The 25758-nt window shown below is 40.1% G+C and overlaps 1 protein-coding gene across 2 annotated transcripts in view; it reads left to right on the top strand.

The window, feature by feature from the left end:
* Positions 1 to 25758, top strand: part of LOC117092825 (microtubule-actin cross-linking factor 1-like) — an 80917-nt gene that overhangs the window by 16465 nt on the left and 38694 nt on the right. For both annotated transcript variants that reach the window (XM_033227021.1, XM_033227020.1), the window contains 25 exons: positions 1024 to 1183; positions 1523 to 1849; positions 3049 to 3133; positions 3627 to 3868; positions 4687 to 4893; positions 6530 to 6649; positions 7067 to 7174; positions 8222 to 8440; positions 9353 to 9556; positions 10276 to 10284; positions 11593 to 11824; positions 13084 to 13310; positions 14357 to 14479; positions 14578 to 14679; positions 15301 to 15402; positions 15496 to 15669; positions 15759 to 15914; positions 16055 to 16252; positions 16797 to 16925; positions 18337 to 18510; positions 21095 to 21250; positions 21355 to 21561; positions 21692 to 21811; positions 22252 to 22421; positions 25214 to 25373. In XM_033227021.1, coding sequence (XP_033082912.1) covers positions 1024 to 1183; positions 1523 to 1849; positions 3049 to 3133; positions 3627 to 3868; positions 4687 to 4893; positions 6530 to 6649; positions 7067 to 7174; positions 8222 to 8440; positions 9353 to 9556; positions 10276 to 10284; positions 11593 to 11824; positions 13084 to 13310; positions 14357 to 14479; positions 14578 to 14679; positions 15301 to 15402; positions 15496 to 15669; positions 15759 to 15914; positions 16055 to 16252; positions 16797 to 16925; positions 18337 to 18510; positions 21095 to 21250; positions 21355 to 21561; positions 21692 to 21811; positions 22252 to 22421; positions 25214 to 25373 — 4111 coding nt within the window. The remainder of the gene's footprint in view (positions 1 to 1023; positions 1184 to 1522; positions 1850 to 3048; positions 3134 to 3626; positions 3869 to 4686; positions 4894 to 6529; positions 6650 to 7066; positions 7175 to 8221; positions 8441 to 9352; positions 9557 to 10275; positions 10285 to 11592; positions 11825 to 13083; positions 13311 to 14356; positions 14480 to 14577; positions 14680 to 15300; positions 15403 to 15495; positions 15670 to 15758; positions 15915 to 16054; positions 16253 to 16796; positions 16926 to 18336; positions 18511 to 21094; positions 21251 to 21354; positions 21562 to 21691; positions 21812 to 22251; positions 22422 to 25213; positions 25374 to 25758) is intronic.

The following is a 25758-nucleotide window of genomic DNA, read 5'->3' as shown; positions in this document are numbered from 1 at the left end:
TAAGTGCATCATATGCTCCCAGGCCTCTTCAGATGCCATATCTTTTAGTCTGTTTTTAGTAATTCAAAGACAACATTATGACCTTTCATTATTCATCTGTGTGCTAATACAGTTCTGTGGTTGTTTTCTTGTCTGTTCTTTGTCAGGCTGTCTCCAATACCCAGACTTCCTCCTGCCTTTGTAATTTGCTGCTTTTATTTTATAGAGTAAAACAAACCACAGGTACTTTGAAAAGAACATCTCTTAGCATCTCTATGGTCTCAGTGACAATCATGTATCCAAAGAAAAGCCAAGCTTAATATGGATGTTATATTAAATAAGATTCCAAGTGAGATGTAAAGTCTATAGTTTTTTTGTTTTTTGGGGATGGGGAGGGGTGCTTTTTGTGTTGGCAAATTCAGCCAGCATGAGGTTTTTTGTTTGTTTCTTTTTTGGTTTTTTGCCTTAAATCTGGATTCAAAGTTATGTTCTGGGGCTTGAAATTACCAGAAGCCTGACTGGATTTTGGGAAGTTGGGGAGGGAGTTCTAGTTCATAGGTGATATACAGTCTTTACTCTTCAGATATCTTCACTCACAAATGAAGGTAGTAGTGACAGAGAGAATGAAAACAGTCACCTTTTTGTCTCCTTTAAACTTTGTTTTGGTCACATGTTCAGGTGATATATATGCTACATTCTGTTTTGATTTGGGTCAATATGGTATAAGGAGAACATTAGAAGATTTGATTCTGCTATTGCTCACCAGGTGATTGGACAAATCTTTCTTTAAGCCTTCTGAGTCAACTTTCTCTTTTATAATAGGGGGATAATTATTCTGTCCACCTTACAAGGTTATGACAGAATGAGAATAAGGTTAATGGTATGAAATCCTTTAAAACATCGAAATGCTACGTAATGTGTGTTCTGTTTACTATTGTTACTTAAACTGTACCTGGAAAAGACTGTTCTTTTACTGAGTATAGTACTATTACCAGTCTTAATGTGACTTTTTTCCTGAGCAGCTTGTTCTATATATTCGTGTAGGCAAAAACAGCTGGAAGACATCCTGGTTCTGGCCAAACAGTTCCATGAGACAGCTGAGCCTATTTCTGACTTCTTATCTGTCACAGAGAAAAAGCTTGCTAACTCAGAACCTGTTGGCACTCAGACTGCCAAAATACAGCAGCAGATCATTCGGCACAAGGTAAGGAATGGTTACAGTAAATGAAAACAGAAAACTGGAATTAGAAATCCTAGAAATGAGTAAACTGCCTGCAGCGCTCTAGAGGATGTGTGTTTTGTGGGTTTAACTTAAAATATGATCAGATTATTAATTGGAAAAGTCACATTCTTGAAATACAAATAGAAATTGATAAGCTACCATCGGAATAAACAGCTTTTGTTCCCAATTTTTATATTATTTTTGCCCTTCATTTGGTGAATTTTTTAATTGTTTAATTTGTTATATCATTTGTTACTCATTTTGCATTTACTTTTCATTTATTTTGTTTCTGTTATTCATGTTTTCCATCTGGATTTCCAGGCTCTGGAAGAAGACATAGAAAACCATGCAACAGATGTGCACCAGGCAGTCAAAATTGGGCAGTCCCTCTCCTCCCTGACATCTCCTGCAGAACAGGGTGTGCTGTCAGAAAAGATAGACTCATTGCAGGCCCGATACAGTGAAATTCAAGACCGCTGTTGTCGGAAGGCAGCCCTGCTTGAACAAGCTCTGTCTAATGCTAGGCTGTTTGGGGAGGATGAGGTGGAGGTGCTCAACTGGCTGGCTGAGGTTGAGGACAAGCTCAGTTCAGTATTCGTAAAGGATTTCAAACAGGATGTCCTACACAAACAGCACGCTGACCACCTGGTATTCATGTTTCCATTTTTATTGGTTATGTTATTCTGTTATTTTGTTATTTTGATTCATGTTTCTCTTCATTTATTTATTTTTTTTTCTTCATTACACACACTTCAACTTTATTTTATACACAAGTACATAGTTTGTGGACTTGATGTTGACTGCTAATTTGTTTTTGGATGAGTCCATGGAAATACTTATATTTAACAAGTTGAATCAGTAATTCTAGAAGATAGTACAGGTGTAGTCAGTGAGGGGCCATCTGAACTCCAACTCATGATTTACGTTATTAGGTGATGGGTCACTAAGATTCTATTTGAGCAGTTTTATGAAAGATAATGTGCTTTAACAAAACCAGATCTATATATGTAGTGCCCAGGATTTGATCATACTAGATCAAGTTAGAACTTTTAGGATAGTCGCCCAGGCTGGAGTGCAGCGGCCGGATCTCAGCTCACTGCAAGCTCCGCCTCCTGGGTTTACGCCATTCTCTTGCCTCAGCCTCCGGAGTAGCTGGGACTACAGGTGCCCGCCACCACGCCCGGCTAGTTTTTTGTGTTTTTTTAGTAGAGACGGGGTTTCACTGTGTTCGCCAGGATGGTGTCAATCTCCTGACCTTGTGATCCGCCCGTCTCGGCCTCCCAAAGTGCTGGGGTTACAGGCTTGAGCCACCGCGCCCGGCCTGTGTCATCTTAATAGAAGAGTTTGCCTTTTTCATTTCGTTTTTATGAAATCTGTTTGGAAGCAGTAAAAATAGGTAATTTTTCTTATAGTCTGATTCTTTTGCTTCATTAACTTTAAACATGAAGAGAGTTTTTAACCAGGATTCTGTTTTAAGTCAATTTGTTCTTACTGAATTTCTTCTCTTAAACTTTGTTTATTCCTTACTTTGGACACAGTAGACAGTTTTGCTAAATTTCACTTCTACCTTTCTTGGGTTCGGGTTTAGTACCGATAGATTGGTAAAGCTGATGTAATTCTAAGTTTTTCTCATCCAGTACTTAGGAAAGTTTGCCTATAGGTATCTGATTTAATTATTTTGAATAGTCAGTGGGCTCCCTAAAGAGAAAATGAGGGGATCAAATATCTGATGTTTAAATTAAACTAGTATTCATCTCTTTACTTTAAATTTGGTCTCTTAAGGGTCTCACATTTTGTTTCCTTTGTAGTGCCACAGTTTTGGCATTAATGGTATTCTTTCCTTTCAGGCTTTAAATGAAGAAATTGTTAATAGAAAGAAGAATGTAGACCAAGCTATTAAAAATGGTCAGGCTCTTCTAAAACAAACCACAGGTACTTTGAAAAGTGCGTCTCTTAGCACCCCTATGGTCTCAAAGACAATCATGTACCCAAGGAAAGGACCTGCCTTAGCCTCTTCTCTATGTATGTATGAGAAGCTTAGTATTCACTGATTGTATTCCCTACTGTGCTCCAGAAGGTTATTTCCTGCTAAATCTTTTGAAAACTAAAACGTTGTCTCACATCTGGTTATAGATGATGATTTCTCCTCTCCTTCAGTAGAGGAGCCAGCATCCACTGAAAGGTGCTGGGAACATCTAGAAACATTTGAGCTGAGCTCAGATTTTAATAATTCAGAAATGGCTTCTTTTATCCAGTGGAAAGTTTATTTTATTTCCCATTTGCCCTTAGTATGGGATGGGTGAAATCGTTACCACAGAGAGAGAGAGCATCTATGAAATTAAAGCTCTGATTTGAAGAAAGGGGATCAGAGACTCCTCATTCCTAGATCTCTTAAATATGAATAATTGTGTGCTATCTTCCATAGGTGAGGAGGTGTTACTTATCCAAGAAAAACTAGATGGAATAAAGACTCGTTACACAGACATCACAGTTACTAGCTCCAAGGCCCTCAGAACTTTAGAGCAAGCCCGGCAACTGGCCACCAAGTTCCAGTCTACTTACGAGGAACTGACTGGGTGGCTGAGGGAGGTGGAGGAGGAGCTGGCAGCCAGTGGAGGACAGTCTCCCACAGGGGAGCAGATACCCCAGTTTCAACAAAGACAGAAGGTGAGCTGTTATTTTACCGTAAAAGGAAAAAAAGCCTTCCTCTTTGTCAGAATCCTTAAGTTTTATCAACCTTGACCTTAAATATAAACTAAAAATGTGTGCCCCCCTTTCTTGTTTACTCATGGACAGTAAGATTTGACATAAAGACATATATGTTACATGATATAAATGATGACTTGATGGGTGCTGACGAGTTGATGGGTGCAGCACACCAACATGGCATAAGTATACATATGTAACCAACCTGCACATTATGCACATGTGCCCTAGAACTTAAAGTATAATAAAAAATAAAAAAATTAAAAAATTAAAAAAAAAAAAAGACATATATGTTACACATACATTATGAAGGAGAAAGTTGAATCAAGTTTGTTTTGTAACATTTTATAACTTACCTCTATTATTTATTCTCTAAAGAGTGCTTAATGGTTTTATTTGATTTCTCTGCAGGATCTAGTATAGTTCTAGATGCATAGAACTATTGTATAGGTACTTGTTAGGTTAAATACTGAGCCTTTGGTTAAAGCATTATTTGTCATTTCTGTTGAAGTAAGGAGATGAAAGAAGTATTACTTGTTTTACCTAGAGACAATCTGGCTCAAAAAGTCTTACAGACAATTCTAAGCAAGCAACAGTGAAGTCTAAAGTCAGGCTTCAGAATGATTGAAAAATCTGAGATAAGAAAAAAAATAACTGAAGGAAGGAGGTCAGAGTCCTACTGGGATGTGTGGTGGTAGAGATAGCACTTTCCACCCAGCACAGCTGCTGATGTGCTTTATTTAGCAAGGTATGGCCTGAAAACTCTTTTCCCTCCTTAGGAATTAAAGAAGGAGGTCATGGAGCACAGGCTGGTGTTGGACACAGTGAATGAGGTGAGCCGTGCTCTCTTAGAGCTGGTGCCCTGGAGAGCCAGAGAAGGGCTGGATAAACTTGTGTCCGATGCTAACGAGCAGTACAAACTAGTCAGTGACACTATTGGACAAAGGGTGGATGAAATTGATGCTGCTATTCAGAGATCACAACAGGTAATGTTTATAATACCTCTGCATTAATATTTTAGACAGTATTGATGTGTGAGATACAGTACTATGACCCACATAAATACAGACTCAGAAATAAGAATGAGCTCAAGCTAAATCTGATGGAATAAATTTATTTCATTGATGGGAAATGATTGGGTAGAAGTTTGTGAAGATGGATCCAGGATTTGACCAAAATACTTGACCCCTTTGAGTAGAGAAGTACTTGGAGAAGAGTCTACATGAGGCCTTTTCTTAGCTAATGCCCTGCTAAGAAGGCTGATGGTGATGGGAGTAGATAATATCTAGATTCAGAAGGTCCAAATGCATCACAATCTTAGTTTGACATGATTAACTCTCTTAGCATTAGATGGAAGAGGGGACGGAATCAAGAACTATAATTACTATCAAATATGCAAACCAAAATAGCAGAACTATCTAAAATAGAACTTTCTCAGTAAACACAGGTGTCATATTTCCCGTGATCTTTTTTCCTTCCTGCTTTCTGGAAAAAAGTCATTTGTTCTTTTGTGTAGCTGGATACATACCACTTAATGTGCCGTAGTACAAAAAATAAGTTATAACTCCTTAGGATCGTAGTGATGAACGTATGCTTTTTGAACCACACAGAAATTTGCTCTGAGTCCAGGTATATCCCCAGTGTGTCTTTAGAGTTATCCCTATTCTTGTCCAGGTATTTCAATATGAAATTTATTGTGCTTGGAAGAAGCATATTTTAAATATCAATGTATATTGGCCAAGTTGAAGAGGAAGAGATAAAAGACTGGGGAGGTCAGGCATAGGAGACGGGGCTCACACCTGTAGTCTCAGCACTTTTGGGAGGCTAAGGTAGGAGAATCCCTTGAGGGCAAGAGTTCGAGACCAGCCTAGGCCACATAACAAGACACCATCTCTACAGAAATATTAAAAAATTAGCCAAGCATGGTGGCAATTGCCTATGTAGTCCTAGCTATTAGAGAGGCTGAGGTGGGAGGATCACTTGAGCCTAGGAGTTAGAGGCTACAGTGAGCTATGATCGTGCTACTGCACTCCAGCCCTGAGCAACAGAGTCAGACACTGTCTTTGAGGGGGCAGGGAAGAGGGGAAGATTGGGTAGCCCTCATGAAACAACAGTCACGTAGAACATGTTCTTGGTTTTCGTTATTACATAACCATTTAAAAATGGTGTTGTGCTTCTGGGGTTTTATGCTGCTTCAGCTGAGTGGGCACTTCCAAGTTAGCTTGACTCAGCTGTCTACTGCCATATTAGGTTTGTATTTAAACATCTGACTAAACCTACTGTTCCATGTCTGGGTAGGAAAGAGCAACGGCAGGAAGAATGTAGTCTCATAAAAACACTGATTAGAGGCATATTTCTTTGAAGGGGATTGATATCTGTTACTTCTAGTTGTAGAAACTGAGTTCTGTAACTTATTTTAAAGAAATTGATATATGGTCAGTTCTAACTTGTTTGCATGTTGAATTGTGATTTTATGAAATTCTTCCCAGTTTTGACTCTACTTTGTGAGAGATTATAAACTGTATTACTGAAAATCCAGGCCCTGCTGTGTTGAATAAATTACAGTTCTGAGGAGACTTGGCTGTATATAATTTATTTATTTTTCTTTAATACGTCTATTAGTATGAGCAAGCTGCCGATGCAGAACTAGCTTGGGTTGCTGAAACAAAACGGAAACTGATGGCTCTAGGTCCAATTCGCCTGGAACAGGACCAGACCACAGCTCAGCTTCAGGTACAGAAGGTATGTGCCCACTCTTTCCTGAGCTAACAGAATCATCAGTAACTTAGAGTGACAAGGAGAGTTTCGGACTATCCCATGTCAAGTGGAATAATTTAATGGCATGATGGTAAATAGAAATTAATTTTCTATGTACTTGATTGAGACGAGGAAGAATTTTTTTTTTTTTTTTGCTTTGTAAGAAAGGAAAAATAGGCCCTTTAATCCATAATTAGCAATTTCCTTGGTGATTTTTAGGAGAGTAGACATTTTTGTAAGCTAGTAAAAAGATAAGCTAAAGAAGATGTTGGGTAGGCAAAGTGTCAAACTGTATAAGAACAATTTTTAATGTGGCTTTTTCATAGATTTTGTCTTAACCTTCAGTAACACAGGAAAAGGGTCTTTTTACTTCTTGACTTAACTACATTTTACTTTTCAAAGGCTTTCTCCATTGACATTATTCGACACAAAGATTCAATGGATGAACTCTTCAGTCACCGTAGTGAAATCTTTGGCACATGTGGGGAGGAGCAGAAAACTGTATTACAGGTGAATTACATTTATTTATTTGCCATATTGTTCCTGTCTTGATCATGGTGAAGTAGAAGCACAATTGTGAAATGATGGTTTAAGGCTTTTTCCCTCCTGGACTTTTCTTACAATTGCTATTACAGTCCAACTTTATCCTTCTAAAAGGTCATACCTAGTTTTGAAAGGATTGGTCAAGATAGTTTGTCGATAGGTTTTTTCGTTTTGTTTTGTTTTATTTTATAAAGGATATGTTTAGCCACAGTTTCCTCAGAAATATTCATAAAATGACTGAGCTACTCATCCTAAACATTTGAAACATAAATGGCAGGTTTCTGGAGACTTTTTTTTAATCAGAAGAAAAATGACAGGCAAAACTTGGATAGGCAAAGATTCCATCATAGCCCCTTAGATGTTCAGTTTTAAACTGATCCATTATAATAACACTATATTGGCCAGGTACGGTGGCTGATGCCTGTTATCCCAGCACTTTGGGAGGCCAAGGTGGGTGGATTACCTGAAGTCAGCAGTTCGAGACCAGCCCGGCCAACATGGAGAAACCCTGTCTCTACTAAAAATACAAAAATTAGCTGGACCTGGCGGCAGGAACCTGTAATCCCAGCTACTCGGGAAGCTGAAGCAGGAGAATCCCTTGAACCCAGGAGGCGGAGGTTGCAGTGAGTCGAGATCACGCCACTGCACTCCAGCCTTGGTGACAAAGTGAGACGCTGTCTCAAAAACATACATAATAATAATAATGCTATATCTAAGGTTGTGTGTCATTACTGAAAGGTTAAATTTGCTGTGTTTTTCTTACACTATTTTACTGCCTTTTAAACTTTTATCTTTTAAAAATTAGAAATAAAATATATGTATGATAGGAAAATTAGAAAATTTCAGGTAAGTATAAAGAAGAAAATAAAAATCACTTCTAATCTTTATTCATATTTTAAAATAATTTAGTTGTGTATTCTTTTAGACTTTTTAATGTATATATACCTACTTTTTTTCTTAAGAGTTTATAATAGTAATACTTAAACTTTTTTTTTTTTTTTTTTACTCACATAGGAAAAGACGGAGTCTCTAATACAGCAATATGAAGCCATTAGCCTACTCAATTCAGAGCGTTATGCCCGCCTAGAGCGGGCCCAGGTCTTAGTAAACCAGTTTTGGGAAACTTATGAAGAGCTCAGCCCCTGGATTGAGGAAACTCGGGCACTAATAGCACAGTTACCCCCTCCAGCCATTGATCATGAGCAGCTCAGGCAGCAACAAGAGGAAATGAGGGTAAGGAGCATGCCAAATTTCATTTTATTGCTCTAAAATGGTCTCTATAATTTATTTAAAAACAACATTTCTTAGTGTCTATAGGTGCAAGTTCTGTGTTATGAAGTTAATTCTTAATCAGTTAGAATTCCTTTCATAATATATGATATGAATTCTTTGTTGTTTAATATCAATTGATTAAACACTAAGATTATAGAGATATCGAGAACCTTGGAATGACAGAGCTAAAGAAAGAACTCACTAAAAATCAATGGAATTTAAAATGTTTCCGGGGATAATAGCATGTTGTTACACTCAAGGTGTGGTTGGATGGTACTTTCTACTTAGGCACCAACTGGAGTGAAAGCCATGAGGTAATGTCAGAAGGCATTTGCTCCGTATAGTTAATGACACTTTAAAATGTTTATTTCTGGTTTATGGCTTGTGCTTATTGCTATTCCTATAAGTGGAAGGATATAAACTGGACGTAGCCAACAGTAAAGTCAAGGAGTGGTTGGATTGCCAAAAATGTTGCTATTCATAGCTTATCCAGCTTAGTATCTCAGTCTGGGGAGGTAGATGATTATTAAACCATGTAGAGTAAAATAGAGTACATAGAAGTACTTATGATTACAGACGAGTGTGGAGTAGACTTGTATGACACAGGTGGAAGGGGAAGAGAAGAGAGTATGTTTCCAGGAAGGCTGCTAGGGTGATGAGACATCAGAACTGACTTTTAAAAATTAAGAGAATTGGGTAGTGTCAGAACCTAAGATTTAGATGTTTTTCTGTTCCTGCACAAATGGTGAGATGCTGGGCCTTGCTGGTTTTTAACAATTTTGTTTGTTCCTCTTAAAGTTGATATTAGCTCTGACCAAAGTAAGTAAACTGGTATAAAAGTATTCATTATGGGTTAATTATTTTTTTACCTAGCAATTAAGGGAATCTATTGCTGAACACAAACCTCATATTGACAAACTACTAAAGATAGGCCCACAACTAAAGGAATTAAACCCTGAGGAAGGGGAAATGGTGGAAGAAAAATACCAGAAAGCAGAAAACATGTATGCCCAAATAAAGGAGGAGGTGCGCCAGCGAGCCCTGGCTCTGGATGAGGCTGTGTCCCAGTCCGCACAGGTATGTGTGTGTCTGACACTCATAACCTTCAACTGTCTGCTGTTCTAAACAAGAGATCTCTGTATCAGGTATGCCTCTGTGCTCAGCAATGTCCAGACCAGCATGTTAATACATGATTGCTATATAGAACAGAAAGCTTAGCCTATCTGCATTTTTATTCCAAGGAACATTGGCATACTGACATTCTGAGGGGAGTGAAATGCATCTTGGCTGGTATATATTGTCTGTTGATTGTTTCTCTGAAAACTTTATGTTGTGATGATCCTTTAGCACATGATTTTGGATAAATCTACCTTGCAGATTCAAAAGCAGTGACTGCCTCAAAAAAGTACTTGTTGAACCTGTTACTTTTTAGCTTTAGAGCAACAGCACATTAGTTTTCTTAAGCAACCAGCTAACTCATATTTAAGATGCTTGAGTAGGGAGTAGTAAGAGCCAAAGAGAAGCATAAACCAGCAGAGGGGTTTAAAGCATGTAACTACATACTTTCAACTAATATATTACTCTTAGTGGCACTGTTGTCATGTCTGGGTATTTTATTCCTATGTTTAGTCAATATTCTTGGTTAATATTTGTACTTACTCAAGTTTCTCCCCCCACCTTCCGTCCCATCTCTCACTCACATTGTGGAATGTGTTACTTTGTGTTGTTGCTGCCTGCTCCTGTCTTCCCCACATCGTCACATTTCATTGTTGTGTTGACCGCGCCCACCATTACAGATTACAGAGGTAAGGTACCCATCCCCATTGGGAGTAGGGTGTTCTTATAATGCTGAAAATTGAGGTCATTACCTATAAGGGAATTTCCCTTAACTTTAGTGGAATAAATTTAATTAGTCAGTTTATTATGTCAGTTTCATTTGGGGTGGAACCTAGACTTGAGAGAGTGATGGGAAGTGATTTTGTTAAAAGGAGTCCCACCATGTTTTTTCTATAGGACACTTGAAATTGATAAGCCTTTCTCTAACTAAAACCAGAGTTGGTTTGAGATAGATTTTTCTTAGGAGGCAAGCTTATCTGTTTTGCTCTCTTTTCTCCCCTCTCTGCATCAAATTTTAATGAGAACTTTTCAGTTGTAGTCATGTTATTCAAAGTACCAGAAAACTGGGACGGTAATAATTCTTTAAGAACAAGGTTAGATTTGGTCTTCCTTAATTACCTTTCATGATTCCAACATTTTTTCTCTCTTATTGTTCCATAAGGTGGGTCGTTAAATTGCATGCCATGATACTTTTAAACTACAAGTCGTGTAGCATGTTAAGTTCCCCATCCATTTACACAGCTAGTGGAGGGCATCTAACTTGTTGGTCTAGTCTGTTGCATGCAACTGTCATCTCAAATGTTGACATACTGACTCTCAGCAGTTTCATAGTCTTGTCCCTTTTTTGTTACATTAGTTGGAATAGGAGAAATATTGTGGCAGCACTAAGGATTTGAATTGGTTTCTAGTATATTCATATATTTAGAGTCTTAAAATAAATTTTTTTTTTTTTTTTTCTAATGGGCCAATTCTGGTGTACTATGCCCAAAACAGTTTTGGAGTTTTTTTGTGTGTTTTTTGTTCTGTTTTGTTTTGTTTTGTTTTGTTTGAGACAGAGTCTTACTCTGTCACCCAGGCTTGAGTGCAGTGGCACAATCTCAGCTCACTGCAACCTCTGCCTCCCAGGTTCAAGTGATTGTCGTGCCTCAGCCTCCCTAGTAGCTAGGACTACAGGCGCACACCACCAAGGCCGGCTAATTTTTTGTATTTTTAGTAGGCACGGAGTTTCACCATGTTGGCCAGGCTGGTCTCGAACTCCTGACCTCAGGTGATCCACACACCTCAGTCTCCCAAGGTGCTGGGATTACAGGTGTGAGCCACTGCCCCTAGCCCAAAACAGTTTCTTAACCAAACTCAACACTTAACAGCCATTGGGCTAGACTGAGCACAGGTTATCCTAAACAGTACGAGGACAATATCTTGTCCTTATTCCTTAACATTTCCCCAAGAAGAGTGATGAGGTATGCTGTGATGGTAATGTTCCAACATTTGTTTAGTTTCATGATAAAATTGAGCCTATGTTGGAGACACTGGAGAATCTTTCCTCTCGCCTACGTATGCCACCACTGATCCCTGCTGAAGTAGACAAGATCAGAGAGTGCATCAGTGACAATAAGAGTGCCACCGTGGAGCTAGAAAAACTGCAGCCATCCTTTGAGGCCTTGAAGCGCCGTGGAGAGGAGCTCATTGGACGATCTCAGGGAGCAGACAAGGATCTGGCTGCAAAAGGTGCTTGATGACTGTCATTATTTTTAAAAATCAACAGAATAAATTCTAGGCTGTGGTTATTTTCAGCATCCCACCAGATTTATTTCTTTCTTTGAATGTAAAGGCAGTCCCCAGTAATGAGTATTCCAGAAAGTCACTGGAAAATCATTTGGAATTCAGAACACATTTCCCCATTGAAACAAGGTTACAATTGGTAGTTAGATTCCCAGGCCAGGAAACAAAAGCTCCTTTAACCCCTAACGTGAGTAAACTACAGTATCAGTAGTGGGTAGAACATAGCTACCTTTTGTAACACTTTCCATGGGAAACATACAAGTTTAACATAGAACACTGGAAACAGAGTTCTCATCTCAGCCCTTTTGTAAGTTAGGGGTTTTGTATCCTAGCACTACCTTTATAGTAGATGATAGCTCATTTCTGGATTACTTCTGTGATCCCTTTATGTGGGAGACCAATGTAAGAGGAAAACGCTAGTGTAGAAATAGGCGGGGGCCAGCCGCAGTGACTCATGCCTGTAACCCCAGCACTTTGGGAGGCTGAGGTGGGCAAATCACTCAAGGCCAGGAGTTCGACACCAGCCTGGCCAACATAGCAAAATTTTGTAAAAATACAAAATTTTGTATTGGCTGGGCGTGGTGGTGTGCGCCTGTAATCTCAGCTATTCAGGAGGCTGAGGCGGAAGAATCACTTGAACCCGGGAGGCAGAGGTTGCAGTGAGCCAAGATCACGCCACTGCACTCCAGCCTGAGTGACAGAGTGAAATTCCCTCTCTTTAAAAAAAAAAAAAAGAAAGAAATAATAGGCCAGGTGCAGTGGCTCATGCTAATAATCCAAGTACTTTGGGTGGATCACCTGAGGTCAGGAATTTGAGACCAGCCTGGTCAACATGGTGAAACCCCGACTCTACTAAAAATATAAAAATTAGCCGGGCGTGGTGGCCCTTGCCTGTAATGCTAGCTACTTGGGAGCCTGAGGCAGGAGAATCTCTGGAACCCGGAGGCGGAGGTTGCGGTGAGCCAAGATTGCGCCACTGCACTCCAGTCTGGGCAACAAGAGCGAGACTCCGTCTCAAAAAAGAAAAGAAGAAAAGAAAGAATAGTAAAACTAAAATAGAAAATTATCCTTTAGTTATAAATGCTTAGCATTTTTTTTTTAAGATGGTTTCATTGAAAAAGTCAGAGTTAGATGGAATTTCTGAAGAGAACAATTTCAGGCTCTTAGGGAAGTTCTATTCATATCTCTTTTTTTAACCTGCTCAGAAATCCAGGATAAATTGGATCAAATGGTATTCTTCTGGGAGGACATCAAAGCTCGGGCTGAAGAGCGAGAAATCAAATTTCTTGATGTCCTTGAATTAGCGGAGAAGTTCTGGTATGACATGGCAGCTCTCCTGACCACCATCAAAGACACCCAGGATATTATCCATGACTTGGAAAGCCCAGGCATTGATCCTTCCATCATCAAACAACAGGTTGAAGCTGCTGAGGTAAGAAGGAAACAAAACCCTTTCTCTTAGGTGTCTGTCCTCTAGAAAAAGCACTTTATCAAATCAAGTGAGGTATGTTAACTGCTTAGCCAGGCTGAGTACCTTAAAGGTTTCTGTTTTTGTTTTTGTTTTTCGCTCTTGTCACCCAGGCTGGAATGCAATGGCATGATCTTGGCTCACTGCAACCTCTGCCTCCCGGGTTTAAGCGGTTCTCCTGCCTCAGCCTCCTGAGTAGCTGGGATTACAGGCATGCGCCACCCTGCCTGGCTAATTTTTGTGTTTTTAGTAGAGACGGGGGGTGTGGTTCCCCATATTGACCATCTGGTTCCAAACTCCTGACCTCAGATGATCTACCCACCTCGGCCTCCCAAAGTGCTGGGATTACAGGTGTGAGCCACTGCTCCAGGCCTAAAGTTTCTTTTTAAGTTGAGACATTCTCCAATTGAAAAAAACCTGCTCATTATATTACATTTCTTAAGTGTAGAAAAATAGATGGTAGAAAATAAAAATCGATTTTTGGACTCATTATCTAGAGATAACAATTGTTACTTTGACATACTTTTTTCTAGTCTTTTGGTGCTTTTTTCTTTTTTTTCTTTTCTTTTTTTTTTTTTTTTTTTTGAGACAGCGTCTCACTGGGTCACCCAGGCTGGATTGCAGTGGCACGATCTTGGCTCACTGCAACCTCCACCTCCCAGGCTCAAGCAATCCAACCACCTCAGCCTACCTAGTAGCTGGGACTACAGTCATATGCCACCACACCTGGCTATTTTTTTGGAGGCAGGAAGGGATGAACCTTTGGTAAATGATTGAAGCTCACTGTGCCTTTTCTATACAATTTTATATATACATATATCTATATGTAATACATATTTTGTGTATATGAAAAATAACCACTTAGAGTCTGAAGCTTTAGCATCCAGATAAGTGAAATTGACAGTTACGTTGCACATCTGCTATTGATGGGATATAAATCACATTTGCAAAGTTTGGTAAGTTCTGTTCTGTTTTCTGTTTTGGCTTATATTCTGTTCATTTACATGTAGACTATTAAGGAAGAGACAGATGGTCTGCATGAGGAGCTGGAGTTTATTCGGATCCTTGGAGCAGATTTGATTTTTGCCTGTGGAGAAACTGAGAAGCCTGAAGTGAGGAAGAGCATTGATGAGGTGTGGAGAAATGGATGAGGCATTCAGTTAGAACATTAGTGGGCTCAGACTGAAGAGTGATACTGATTGAAAAATGTGATTGAATGTTTTTCCCCTAGATGAATAATGCTTGGGAGAACTTAAACAAAACATGGAAAGAGAGGCTAGAAAAACTTGAAGATGCTATGCAAGCTGCTGTGCAGTATCAGGACACTCTTCAGGTGAGAGGCCAGGAGGTGACCACCAAGGAAATACAGGTTCTGTTTTTTGTCATTTTTGTCATTTTCGGAATTCAGCACAAGAGTGGATCACCTTCACAGGACTGCAAACCTAAGATAGTGCTATTTCCACAAATCTAGCCAAAGTTCCCCACTTGTAGTGAAAAAAGTAGTGACATCTGTCTGAATTCTTACTCTTCCTGCCATTTTTATTGTTCCCTGCTCATCATAGATTCATTCAGCTATGTTGTGAAGCTGGCCTTGCTGTGAAAGTCATTGCTTGCCAGAGGTTCCAAACCCAGGTTATCTTCAAGCACAGGGCACCGTTACTTCAGAACACCATGAGCTTGCTAGCTGGTATTAAGAAATCTTAACTTTTATTGAAATTTAGTATTTCCAAATTGTACTTTATTTTGAACATTACCTTGATAATGTTGGCTCCATTATTAAATCACCATATTATTAATAAAGATCATTATTCCTTATCTGTGCCCCTTACCTAAAATCACAAACAGCACAAGGTGCTTTGATTGATTTATGTCTTCTTATGTTAGCAGGGATAATGTTCATTCTCTCCCAAATACTTCTGGTTGTTTTTGACTGTTTACTTGTCTTTTGTTCTAGTCTATGTTTGACTGGCTAGATAACACTGTGATTAAACTCTGCACCATGCCCCCTGTTGGCACGGACCTCAATACTGTTAAAGATCAGTTAAATGAAATGAAGGTTTGTATCTGGGTATGGCTTTTGAAGAAGAGTTGTTTTGTTTTAGTTTTTAAAGACTTGATTTGATGTTAACATTGAGTGTGTCTTTGGCAGGAGTTCAAAGTCGAAGTTTACCAGCAGCAAATTGAGATGGAGAAGCTTAATCACCAGGGTGAACTGATGTTAAAGAAAGCTACTGATGAGACAGACAGAGACATTATACGAGAACCACTGACAGAACTCAAACACCTCTGGGAGAACCTGGGTGAGAAAATTGCCCACCGACAGGTAAGGCAGGTGGTAGATGACATCAGTGAACTACTCTGCTCTTTTCTAATTTCCTAATGAATGTTCCCTTTCTGTCTTTTCCTGAGTAGCACAAACTAGAAGGTGCTCTATTGGCCCTTGGTCAGTTCCAACATGCCTTAGAGGAACTAATGAGTTGGCTGACTCATACTGAAGAGTTGTTAGATGCTCAGAGACCAATAAGTGGAGACCCAAAAGTCATTGAAGTTGAGCTCGCAAAACACCATGTAAGTATTTTCATTTCTTCATCTCTAACCCTATTGAGACCAGATACTGCTACCAGAAGCCTTTGAATGTTGTGTATACCTTAGAGAACCAAGTTAGATGATATCCATGGAGATAAATTATGTTGTTCAACATTTTTTAGGTCCTAAAAAATGATGTTTTGGCTCATCAAGCCACAGTGGAAACAGTCAACAAAGCTGGCAATGAGCTTCTTGAATCCAGTGCTGGAGATGATGCCAGCAGCTTAAGGAGCCGTTTGGAAACCATGAACCAATGCTGGGAGTCAGTGTTACAGAAAACAGAGGAGAGGGAGCAGCAGCTTCAGTCAACTCTGCAGCAGGTACATGTGACATCCAAGTGAGGTAGGAAGAGCTATACAGATAACAGAAAGCCTGTCTAAGAGAGAGGACATCAATTTGAAAAGCAAAGAACCCCTTATGTCTTGAGGGGAAGGTTCATACTGTGCTGTAATTTATCTGGAAAGAGCAGCTTTTGATTGGGTAGTTCTATTTTGAATTAGTTTGTAGCTCAGTCTCTTTATTCACTATTCAAAGTTAGTAGATCTTCACTATAACAGATTCCCTTTTTGTGTTGGATCAAGTCAGGTCTCTCCCTGTTCAACAGTACCTTAATCATATAGTCAATTCATCTGATTGTGTCAGGCATTTATAATATGTTATAGTGAGGTCTAAAGGGTTCTGCTAGATTCTAACAATAATATTGGTCCCATGCTAATCTAGCAACAGAACAGCTTTGCCAGAGAGCAGCCCAAAATTCCTCCCTCAAGATAAATTCCTCATATCATTTGCAAAGTTTACTTTTGAAGCTGAGAATTGACTACTGATGTGGTTGATATATCTTTTTCTATATCTTTTTCTCAAAAGGCCCAGGGCTTCCACAGTGAAATTGAAGATTTCCTCTTGGAACTTACTAGAATGGAGAGCCAGCTTTCTGCATCTAAGCCCACAGGAGGACTTCCTGAAACTGCTAGGGAACAGCTTGATACACATATGGTAATAGCAGTTTTTTGAAATTGAGCATAAGCATCCCATATTCAATAGCTCCCTTCCAAGTTCATAGTGATGTATTAATATGTATCTGGAAATCTACAAAGTAGTGCATTTTTACCAAAAATATAGTATAACCTTTGGGGATTGCTGCCTGTTACAGGCTTCTAATACCTTACAGTAGGCAGCAGTAGTGACAGGGAAGGGTCAGCTGGAAATTTTGAGTTAATCAGCTTTATTGAACACATATATTGACTTGAAGATGATAGCATCAAGAAGAAAAATATATAACACAGATGTGTTTGTACTTAAGAAGGAAACTACTTAATGGAGGTTTAAGGAAATCAAATAGTTCCAGTATTTCAAGAATGCATGCTAGAACCAAAGCAACATAATTTCTAGGCAAATTTTTCATGAAAAGGGGAAAATAGATTATTGGAGTCTTTTTTTTTTTTCTTTTTTTTTGAGACGGAGTCTCGCTCTGTCGCCCGGGCTGGAGTGCAGTGGCGGGATCTCAGCTCACTGCAAGCTCTGCCTCCCGGGTTTATGCCATTCTCCTGCCTCAGCCTCCCGAGTAGCTGGGACTACAGGCGCCTGCCCCCTTGCCCGGCTAGCTTTTTGTATTTTTTAGTAGACGGGGTTTCACCGTGTTAGCCAGGATGGTCTCGATCTCCTGACCTCATGATCCGCCCGTCTCGGCCTCCCAAAGTGCTGGGATTACAGGCTTGAGCCACCGCGCCAGGCCGATTATTGGAGTCTTTTGAGGGATCTCTAATCCTTAAAAAATGTTTTTCTTCTATGGGTGATAAAATTATTTTAATATTTTAATTTGTCACTTGTTATTTAGTAAAATATGTTAATATTTACATTTTAATACAAATGAGTTATAAGTAATTAGTTATTTCCTTATTACAGCTACTTCTTTTTTTTTTTTTTTTTTTTTGAGACAGAGTCTTGCTCTGTCGCCCAGGCTGGAGTGCAGTGGCCGGATCTCAGCTCACAGCAAGCTCCGCCTCCCTGGTTTATGCCATTCTCCTGCCTCAGCCTCCCGAGTAGCTGGGACTACAGGCGCCCGCCACCTCGCCCAGCTAATTTTTTTTATTTTTTAGTAGAGACGGGGTTTCACTGTGTTAGCCAGGATGGTCTCGATCCCCTGACCTCGTAATCCACCCGTCTCGGCCTCCCAAAGTGCTGGGATTACAGGCTTGAGCCACCGCGCCCGGCCTACAGCTACTTTTATTATTAAGTATGGTGGGTCTCATTCCCTTAGAGCTCAGCACTTGCACTGATTCCAAAAGAATGGCTTTTAATCAAGATGATCTCTTCCTGGACTTTCCCAGACTCTGCTACAGAATCTATATGTAGGTATCTTCCAGAGAATGGATATAATTGATATCTTTCCTGCCTTTTCTTGTAGGAACTCTATTCCCAGCTGAAAGCCAGGGAAGAGACTTATAATCAACTACTTGACAAGGGCAGACTCATGCTTCTAAGCCGTGACGACTCTGGGTCTGGCTCCAAGACAGAACAGAGTGTAGGACTTTTGGAGCAGAAGTGGCATGTGGTCAGCAGTAAGATGGAAGAAAGAAAGGTACAGTGTATGATCCCCATGTTTGAGTAATTTGCTGACTGATTGCATGTATAATAATTGCCATCTTATTTATATGAAGATTTTTTGAAGACCAGGGAGGGTATTGTAACAGAAGTTGCAGAACTGATTCCGTCAGTGTTGAGTCGCATTGATGTTACAAGTTTCTGTTGTTGTTTGCTTGTTTACCTGTTAAGACATTACTGCCATTATTGCTCCGTGTTAGGTTTTATGTCCTATATTAATCACCAATTTGTGTTCTACTTAAAAACAAGATTTTGCTGGAGTTGGTGTCTTGGAGTTGAGAGATTGGGGACAGGGCATGTAGGGACTATGACTAATAATTCTCCACAAGGAATTTGGTTCCTAATGTAAATGCAGTATGCAAGGAAATTTACTAGAAATCAGGAGAGAAGTAAATTATATGACCTCTTCCTTCTCATCCTCAAAGATCAAATTCTCTTCTCTACAAAATAATGAAAGATGATTAGGGATGAAGGTGTTTGCCCAAAAAGATTATTTTTTATGAGTACAGAGTTTCACTGTATTTTTTGCTGGTCAGATCAAGTATGAAATATATACATAAACCTGTTGACCACATTCACTCAATGAATAGTTATTGAGCAAGTGTGTGCCAAGCCCTGTGCCTGATTTATGGTGGAAACACTAAAGATGACCCTATCATTGGGAAATTAATGAACAGAAGGACATAAAACACATGAATATCTTGAGAGAAGCATTAATTTCCTGAAAACCTTCTAGCATGGGATTGGGTAATTTGGTTATATAAAGCATGGTTAAGGACCTAAGTGTATGCTAATTCTTGGACAGGGCCAGACCTGGTGGCTCGCACCTGTAATTCCAGCACTTGGGAGGCTGATGCAGGAGGATTGCTTAACACTAGGAGTTTGAGACCAGCCTGGGCAATATAGCAAGACCCCATCTCTACAAAAATACCTAAAAATTAGCCAGGTGTGATGGCACATGCCTGTAGTCCTAGCTACTTGGGAGGCTGAAGTAGGAGGCTCACCTGAGCCTGGAGGGTTGAGGCTGCAGTGAGAGGTGATGGTGCCACTGCATTCTAGCCTGGGTGACATCAAGAACCTGTCTCAAAAAAAAAAAAAAAAAAACAACTAATCCTTGGACAGGCTGTCATCCATAGATCCTGCAGAAGGCAAAGCTAAGATTAATAAACAGACAGATTCTAGCTCATAACCAAGAAATTTTCAGAGAGTTTTCTTAATAATTGAGCAAAATACCTTAAGACGTAGTTGCCCATCATCAGAAATGGTCAGGCAAAAACTGAGTGTCAAGGATAGTTTATTATCTTGCAGGAACATTACCTTCAGGATCAGTAAAATAATTTATTAAATGTGTGTGGTGCTGTATTAAGAAAATACAAAGAATATGTAGATATAAAGAATATAAAGATATAAATTAGATATAACAGTATATCTTTTATATCTGTAAAGTAGATATAAAAAATATAAAGAATATGTAGATAGAATGATGTGGAAAGAATTCCTATCTAGGAAGTTGTAATATATTAATTTCTAAACATTCCTCTGTATATTTGAAGTGGATTTCATTTTTCTACCTGATTTGTTTAGATTGGGTTTGTACGTTTTTATAACATTTATTGTAATAGCTTTTTTTTTGGGTGGCGGTGGGGGAGTTACAAAAATAACCTGAAAACGCAAAAAGGAAAGTAGAAATTATAACCCAGTCAGGTAGAATTAACAGCAGTTAACGTTTTTAGTGTACATCTTGGAGTTTTTTCTGTGAATATTTTGGAAATACTCATTTTTGTCAGCCCGTCATTTTTACTTTGCCTGCCTAGTAGGTCGGCCAGAGGCAAAAGTCATTACCAAAAGGTTAGTGTAGGTCTCTGAGGACGGAGTTTATGAACTCTGTGGGATTGAAGTGTACTTGTGAGGAGCAGCCTTTTCCCTGAATGAGCTGTTGTTGTTGCCATTCTTAGGTAAATGAAAGTGTCTGAAAATCTACATCTAGTGTTGTCAAATTTTTGCCTAGAATGTCTTGGCTTCTTTCATTACCTTTTCTTCTTATAGCATAAGCATAATTTTCAGACTCATATTTTCATATGCCATATTTTCTGAAAACATGTATTTAAACAAAGAGTACTACATTGAACATCATCTTTGTAGTAAATTGCTTTTCATTTAGCCATTTTTATACCACAAAAAGTACATTAAAGGAAACTGAAACATTACCCAAAGCAGGTTGCAGATCCTGCAGCTGTCACCACTGAAGGGTCTGTTCACTTACGGTTATTGAATAGTCGTAATCCCGTTCAAGGAAATGGAGAGTAGCAGAGAAAGGAACTTAGCTGCTTATTGTGCTCTATTTCCTTTTCCATGTACACAGTTCTTGCCCACTTGTTTCAGACAATAACATTAAAATGTCCCCTTCTTTACAAATAAAGCATGTTTGAAGGTTAATTAAATGAGGCTTCCTTTTTAGAGGTCATTTCATTTGGTGTACAATTCATGCCTTTGTTGCTGAAGCTGTAATTCCTGAAATTGGCACTTTTTCTTTGTGTGTGTGTGTTTTACTTGAAATTCAGTCAAAGCTGGAAGAGGCCCTCAACTTGGCAACAGAATTCCAGAATTCCCTACAAGAATTTATCAACTGGCTCACTCTAGCAGAGCAGAGTTTAAACATCGCTTCTCCACCAAGCCTGATTCTAAATACTGTCCTTTCCCAGATAGAAGAGCACAAGGTAACTATGATATTATGATGCTGCCTTCTTTTTGAAAGCACTAATTGAAAGAAATGCCCCTTTATCTTACCTTAAGCTTAAAAAGAGCACTATTGTTCCTTCAGGTTTTTGCTAATGAAGTAAATGCTCATCGAGACCAGATCATTGAGCTGGATCAAACTGGGAATCAATTAAAGTTCCTTAGCCAAAAACAGGATGTTGTTCTGATCAAGAATTTGTTGGTTAGCGTGCAGTCTCGATGGGAGAAGGTTGTCCAGCGATCTATTGAAAGAGGGCGATCACTAGATGATGCCAGGAAGCGGGCAAAACAAGTAAGTTGGGGAAGAGAGATACTAATTCACTGAAGAATTTTGGGCTGCATGTATTGAGTCTCTGGGATGATTCTCAAATGTGCTGTATAGTGTGTATATTCATTCCTATTAACTTCTTATGTAATTTTAGTTCCATGAAGCTTGGAAAAAGCTGATTGACTGGCTAGAAGATGCAGAGAGTCACCTGGACTCAGAACTAGAGATATCCAATGACCCAGACAAAATTAAACTTCAGCTTTCTAAGCATAAGGTAAAGCAGTTAATTGGTCTTAGGTCCCGAGAATACTATTTGCTAAAGCTTGAAGCTTGCCAAAAATAAAAATCAGAGCTAGTAAAAAGAAAACCAATTGGTTAATGTTTAAAAGTCAAAATGATGAAGCCAGGGTTCCATTTTATATCTAGACAGTCTAATCATGATATTTGCTCATTTAAATAACAGTTGAAGCAAAGTTGATATGGGAGTAACTAGTTAAAACTGTAGGCTTTCACAAATTGTCAGGCACTTCTGTGTATGGTATAAACAAAAACTTATGAATTTCTTAAGGATAAGCTATGGTTAATTTTAGTTCAAAAAAAGTGGTGACATTCATACTTTATTTGGTTTCTAGCGTGAAAACTCAAATTATTTTGTTCCAAATCAAGACGTCATCTGACTTTTAACACTTTTTTGTTTTCTTTCTGGAAACATAGGAGTTTCAGAAAACTCTTGGTGGCAAGCAGCCTGTGTATGATACCACAATTAGAACTGGCAGAGCACTCAAAGAAAAGACTTTGCTTCCCGAAGATACTCAGAAACTTGACAATTTCCTAGGAGAAGTCAGAGACAAATGGGATACTGTTTGTGGCAAGTCTGTGGAGCGGTGAGCATGAATGTCCCCTTCAGGGATCTAACGGGATCCCAAAAGCAAGAGGCTCTTACCAGATTCTATAAAATGGTGATAAAGCGGCCGGGCGTGGTGGCTCAAGCCTGTAATCCCAGCACTTTGGGAGGCCGAGACAGGTGGATCACGAGGTCAGGAGATCGAGACCATCCTGGCTAAAACGGTGAAACCCCGTCTCTACTAAAAAAATACAAAAAATGGCCGGGCGCGGTGGCTCAAGCCTGTAATTCCAGCACTTTGGGAGGCCGAGACGGGTGGATCGCGAGGTCAGGAGATCGAGACCAACCTAGCTAACACGGCGAAACCCCGTCTCTACTAAAAAATACAAAAAAACTAGCCGGGCGAGTTGGCGGGCGCCTGTAGTCCCAGCTACTTGGGAGGCTGAAGCAGGAGAATGGCGTAAACCCGGGAGGCGGAGCTTGCAGTGAGCTGAGATCCGGCCACTGCACTCCAGCCTGGGCGACAGAGCGAGACTCCGTCTCAAAAAAAAAAAAAAAATACAAAAAAACTAGCCGGGCGAGGTGGCGGGCACCTGTAGTCCCAGTTACTCGGGAGGCTGAGGCAGGAGAATGGCGTAAACCCGGGAGGCGGAGCTTGCAGTGAGCTGAGATCCGGCCACTGCACTCCAGCCTGGGCGACAGAGCGAGACTCCGTCTCAAAAAAAAAAAAAAATACAAAAAAACTAGCCGGGCAATGTGGCGGGCGCCTGTAGTCCCAGTTACTCGGGAGGCTGAGGCAGGAGAATGGCATAAACCCGGGAGGCGGAGCTTGCAGTGAGCTGAGATCCGGCCACTGCACTCCAGCCCGGGCTACAGAGCGAGACTCCGTCTCAAAAAAAAAAAAAAAATGGTGATAAAGCTAATGCATCAGTAAGAGGTTTTGTACCATCTTAACACCACCAGTTAGTTCAAAGACTGTTATAATTTAAATAAAATGTATAAAAATTCTCATTTTAAACTTGAACTTTACTGTATTAGAAAGAGAGACACCTATAAAATCAAAGCAACAATAATAGAAGATCAGTAACTCAAAAGTATTTGTAAATCGTCAATTTGTAATACCAACAGCTATCTTATTGACTGCTCTGGGACACTCCAAACCCTCTACATGCATTACCTCATTTAACCATAATGATACCTGACCTTTGCTGGGCAATTACTACTGAATATATACCAAACAGTAGCTGATAGTAATTGAATCCTCATAACCACTGAGGTGGGTACCACTTTTATTGCCATTTTACAGATGAGAAAACGACCATAAAGAGGTTCTTAACTCCCCTAAGGTCACTCAGCTACCATATTGGCAAAGCTGAGGTTTAAACTAACGTGGCAGTTTGGTTCTAAAAGTCGTACTTTTATCTATTCGTACCCACTATGCCATGCTAAATATTACAATATCGCTACCCTATTTGTCCTTTTTTTCTTTTTCTTTTTTTTTTTTTGAGAAGGAGTCTTGCTATGTCTCCCGGGCTAGAGTGCAGTGGCGCCATCTCAGCTCACTGCAAGCTCCGCCTCCTGGGTTCACACCATTCTCCTGCTTCAGCCTCCCGAGTAGCTGGGACTACAGGCACCTGCCACCACGCTTGGCTAATTTTTTGTATTTTTAGTAGAGATGGGGTTTCACTGTGTTAGCCAGGATGGTCTCGATCACCTGACCTCATGATCTACCCACCTCAGCCTCGCAAAGTGCTGGGATTATAGGCGTGAGCCACCGTACCCAGCATTTTTCTTTTTTTTTTTTTGGTCTTGTTGAGACAGGGTCTAGCTCTCTCACCCAGGCTGGAGTGCAGAGCTTACTGCAGTCTCCAACTCCTGGGCTCAAGTGATCCTCCCACCTCAGCCTCTCGAGTAGCTCAGACTACAGGCATGTGCCACCACGCCTGGCTAATGTTTTTTGGTTTTGTTTTTGAGACAGAATCTTCCTCTGTCACCCAGGCTGGGGTGCAGTGGCACGATCTTGGCTCGGCTCACTGCAGCCTCCGTCTCCCGGGTTCAAGCAATTCTCCTTCCTCAGCCTCCTGAGTAGCTGGGACTATAGGTGCACACCACCATGCCCAGCTAATTTTTAAAATTATTTTTAGTAGAGATGGGGTTTCACCATATTGACCAGGCTGGTCTGGAACTCCTGACCTCATGATCCACCTGCCTCGGCGTCCCAAAGTGCTGGGATTACAGGCATCAGCCACCACACCCAGCCATTGTTTTTTATTTGAGTAGAGAGACAAGGTCTTGCTATTGTCCAGGCTGTTCTCTAACTCCTGACCTCAAGTGATCCTCCCACCTTGGCCTGCCAGAGTGCTGAGATTACAAGTGTGAGCCAACACACTTGGCCTGTACTCCAATTTTTTTTTTGATGAGGTGACTGAGGTTCAGGGAGATGAAGAAACAGCCTAAGGTCACACAACTGATACAGAGCTAGGAGTTGAACTCCTGATTCCCGATCATTACCAAAACCATCATCTTTTACTTGGAATGGTATAAGGTGATTAACACAGACCTTGGATTGTTAGAGTGTGCCTGTGTGTCACTGGGCTATAAGATGCCTGAAGGGTATCTCTCTCTGTCCCCTGTGCTACCCTTAATCCATTCTAGACGGTGGTTTGATTTAAAATGTCTCACCATCTCTCAGTTACTCTATTTCTAACTGTTCTAATGTAGAAGTCACTCTCTATATAGGGTTCAAGCAATATTCCCTTTCAGCGAGGCAGAATTATGGGCCATTTGTAAAAGGAATCCCTAAAAATGGTAGCATTTGTGTGCATTTCTCAGGCAGCACAAGTTGGAGGAAGCCCTGCTCTTTTCGGGTCAGTTCATGGATGCTTTGCAGGCCTTGGTTGACTGGTTATACAAGGTGGAGCCACAGCTGGCTGAGGACCAACCCGTGCACGGGGACCTCGACCTCGTCATGAACCTCATGGATGCACACAAGGTAAGGGCGAGGTCTGGGCTATGTTGGAGCGCAGTGCCCTAGGATCTTCTACATGTGACTGCCTCTGCCCTTCTTTCTAGGGGAGAAAGAGAGCCTGACAGTTGCTTTGTGTGTTTAAACAAACTGTTGCTGAGATTCTGCATTAGTCACAAAGAATTTACCAAAATTGGTTTGATTCAGATTTGGCAATGTGTAAACTTCACTTCAAGGTTGCCCCTCTTCCTGTTTGTTTCAGTTGAGTCACAAAATGGATTTAAATTCCAACGGAAACCCGTAAGATATCCATTTCCACTGACTCCTAAAATGGAAATGAGTGATTTTTTTTAAACTGCTTCTGAACCTAACAGTCTTAACACCATGCACGCCAATGTTTAACATAATCTCT

Source organism: Trachypithecus francoisi, unplaced genomic scaffold (genome assembly GCF_009764315.1).
Source record: "Trachypithecus francoisi isolate TF-2019V2 unplaced genomic scaffold, Tfra_2.0 Lachesis_group12, whole genome shotgun sequence".
NCBI lineage: Eukaryota > Metazoa > Chordata > Mammalia > Primates > Cercopithecidae > Trachypithecus > Trachypithecus francoisi.
The sequence above is the reverse complement of the archived record's forward strand: the minus strand, read 5'-3'. Positions and strand labels throughout refer to the sequence as shown.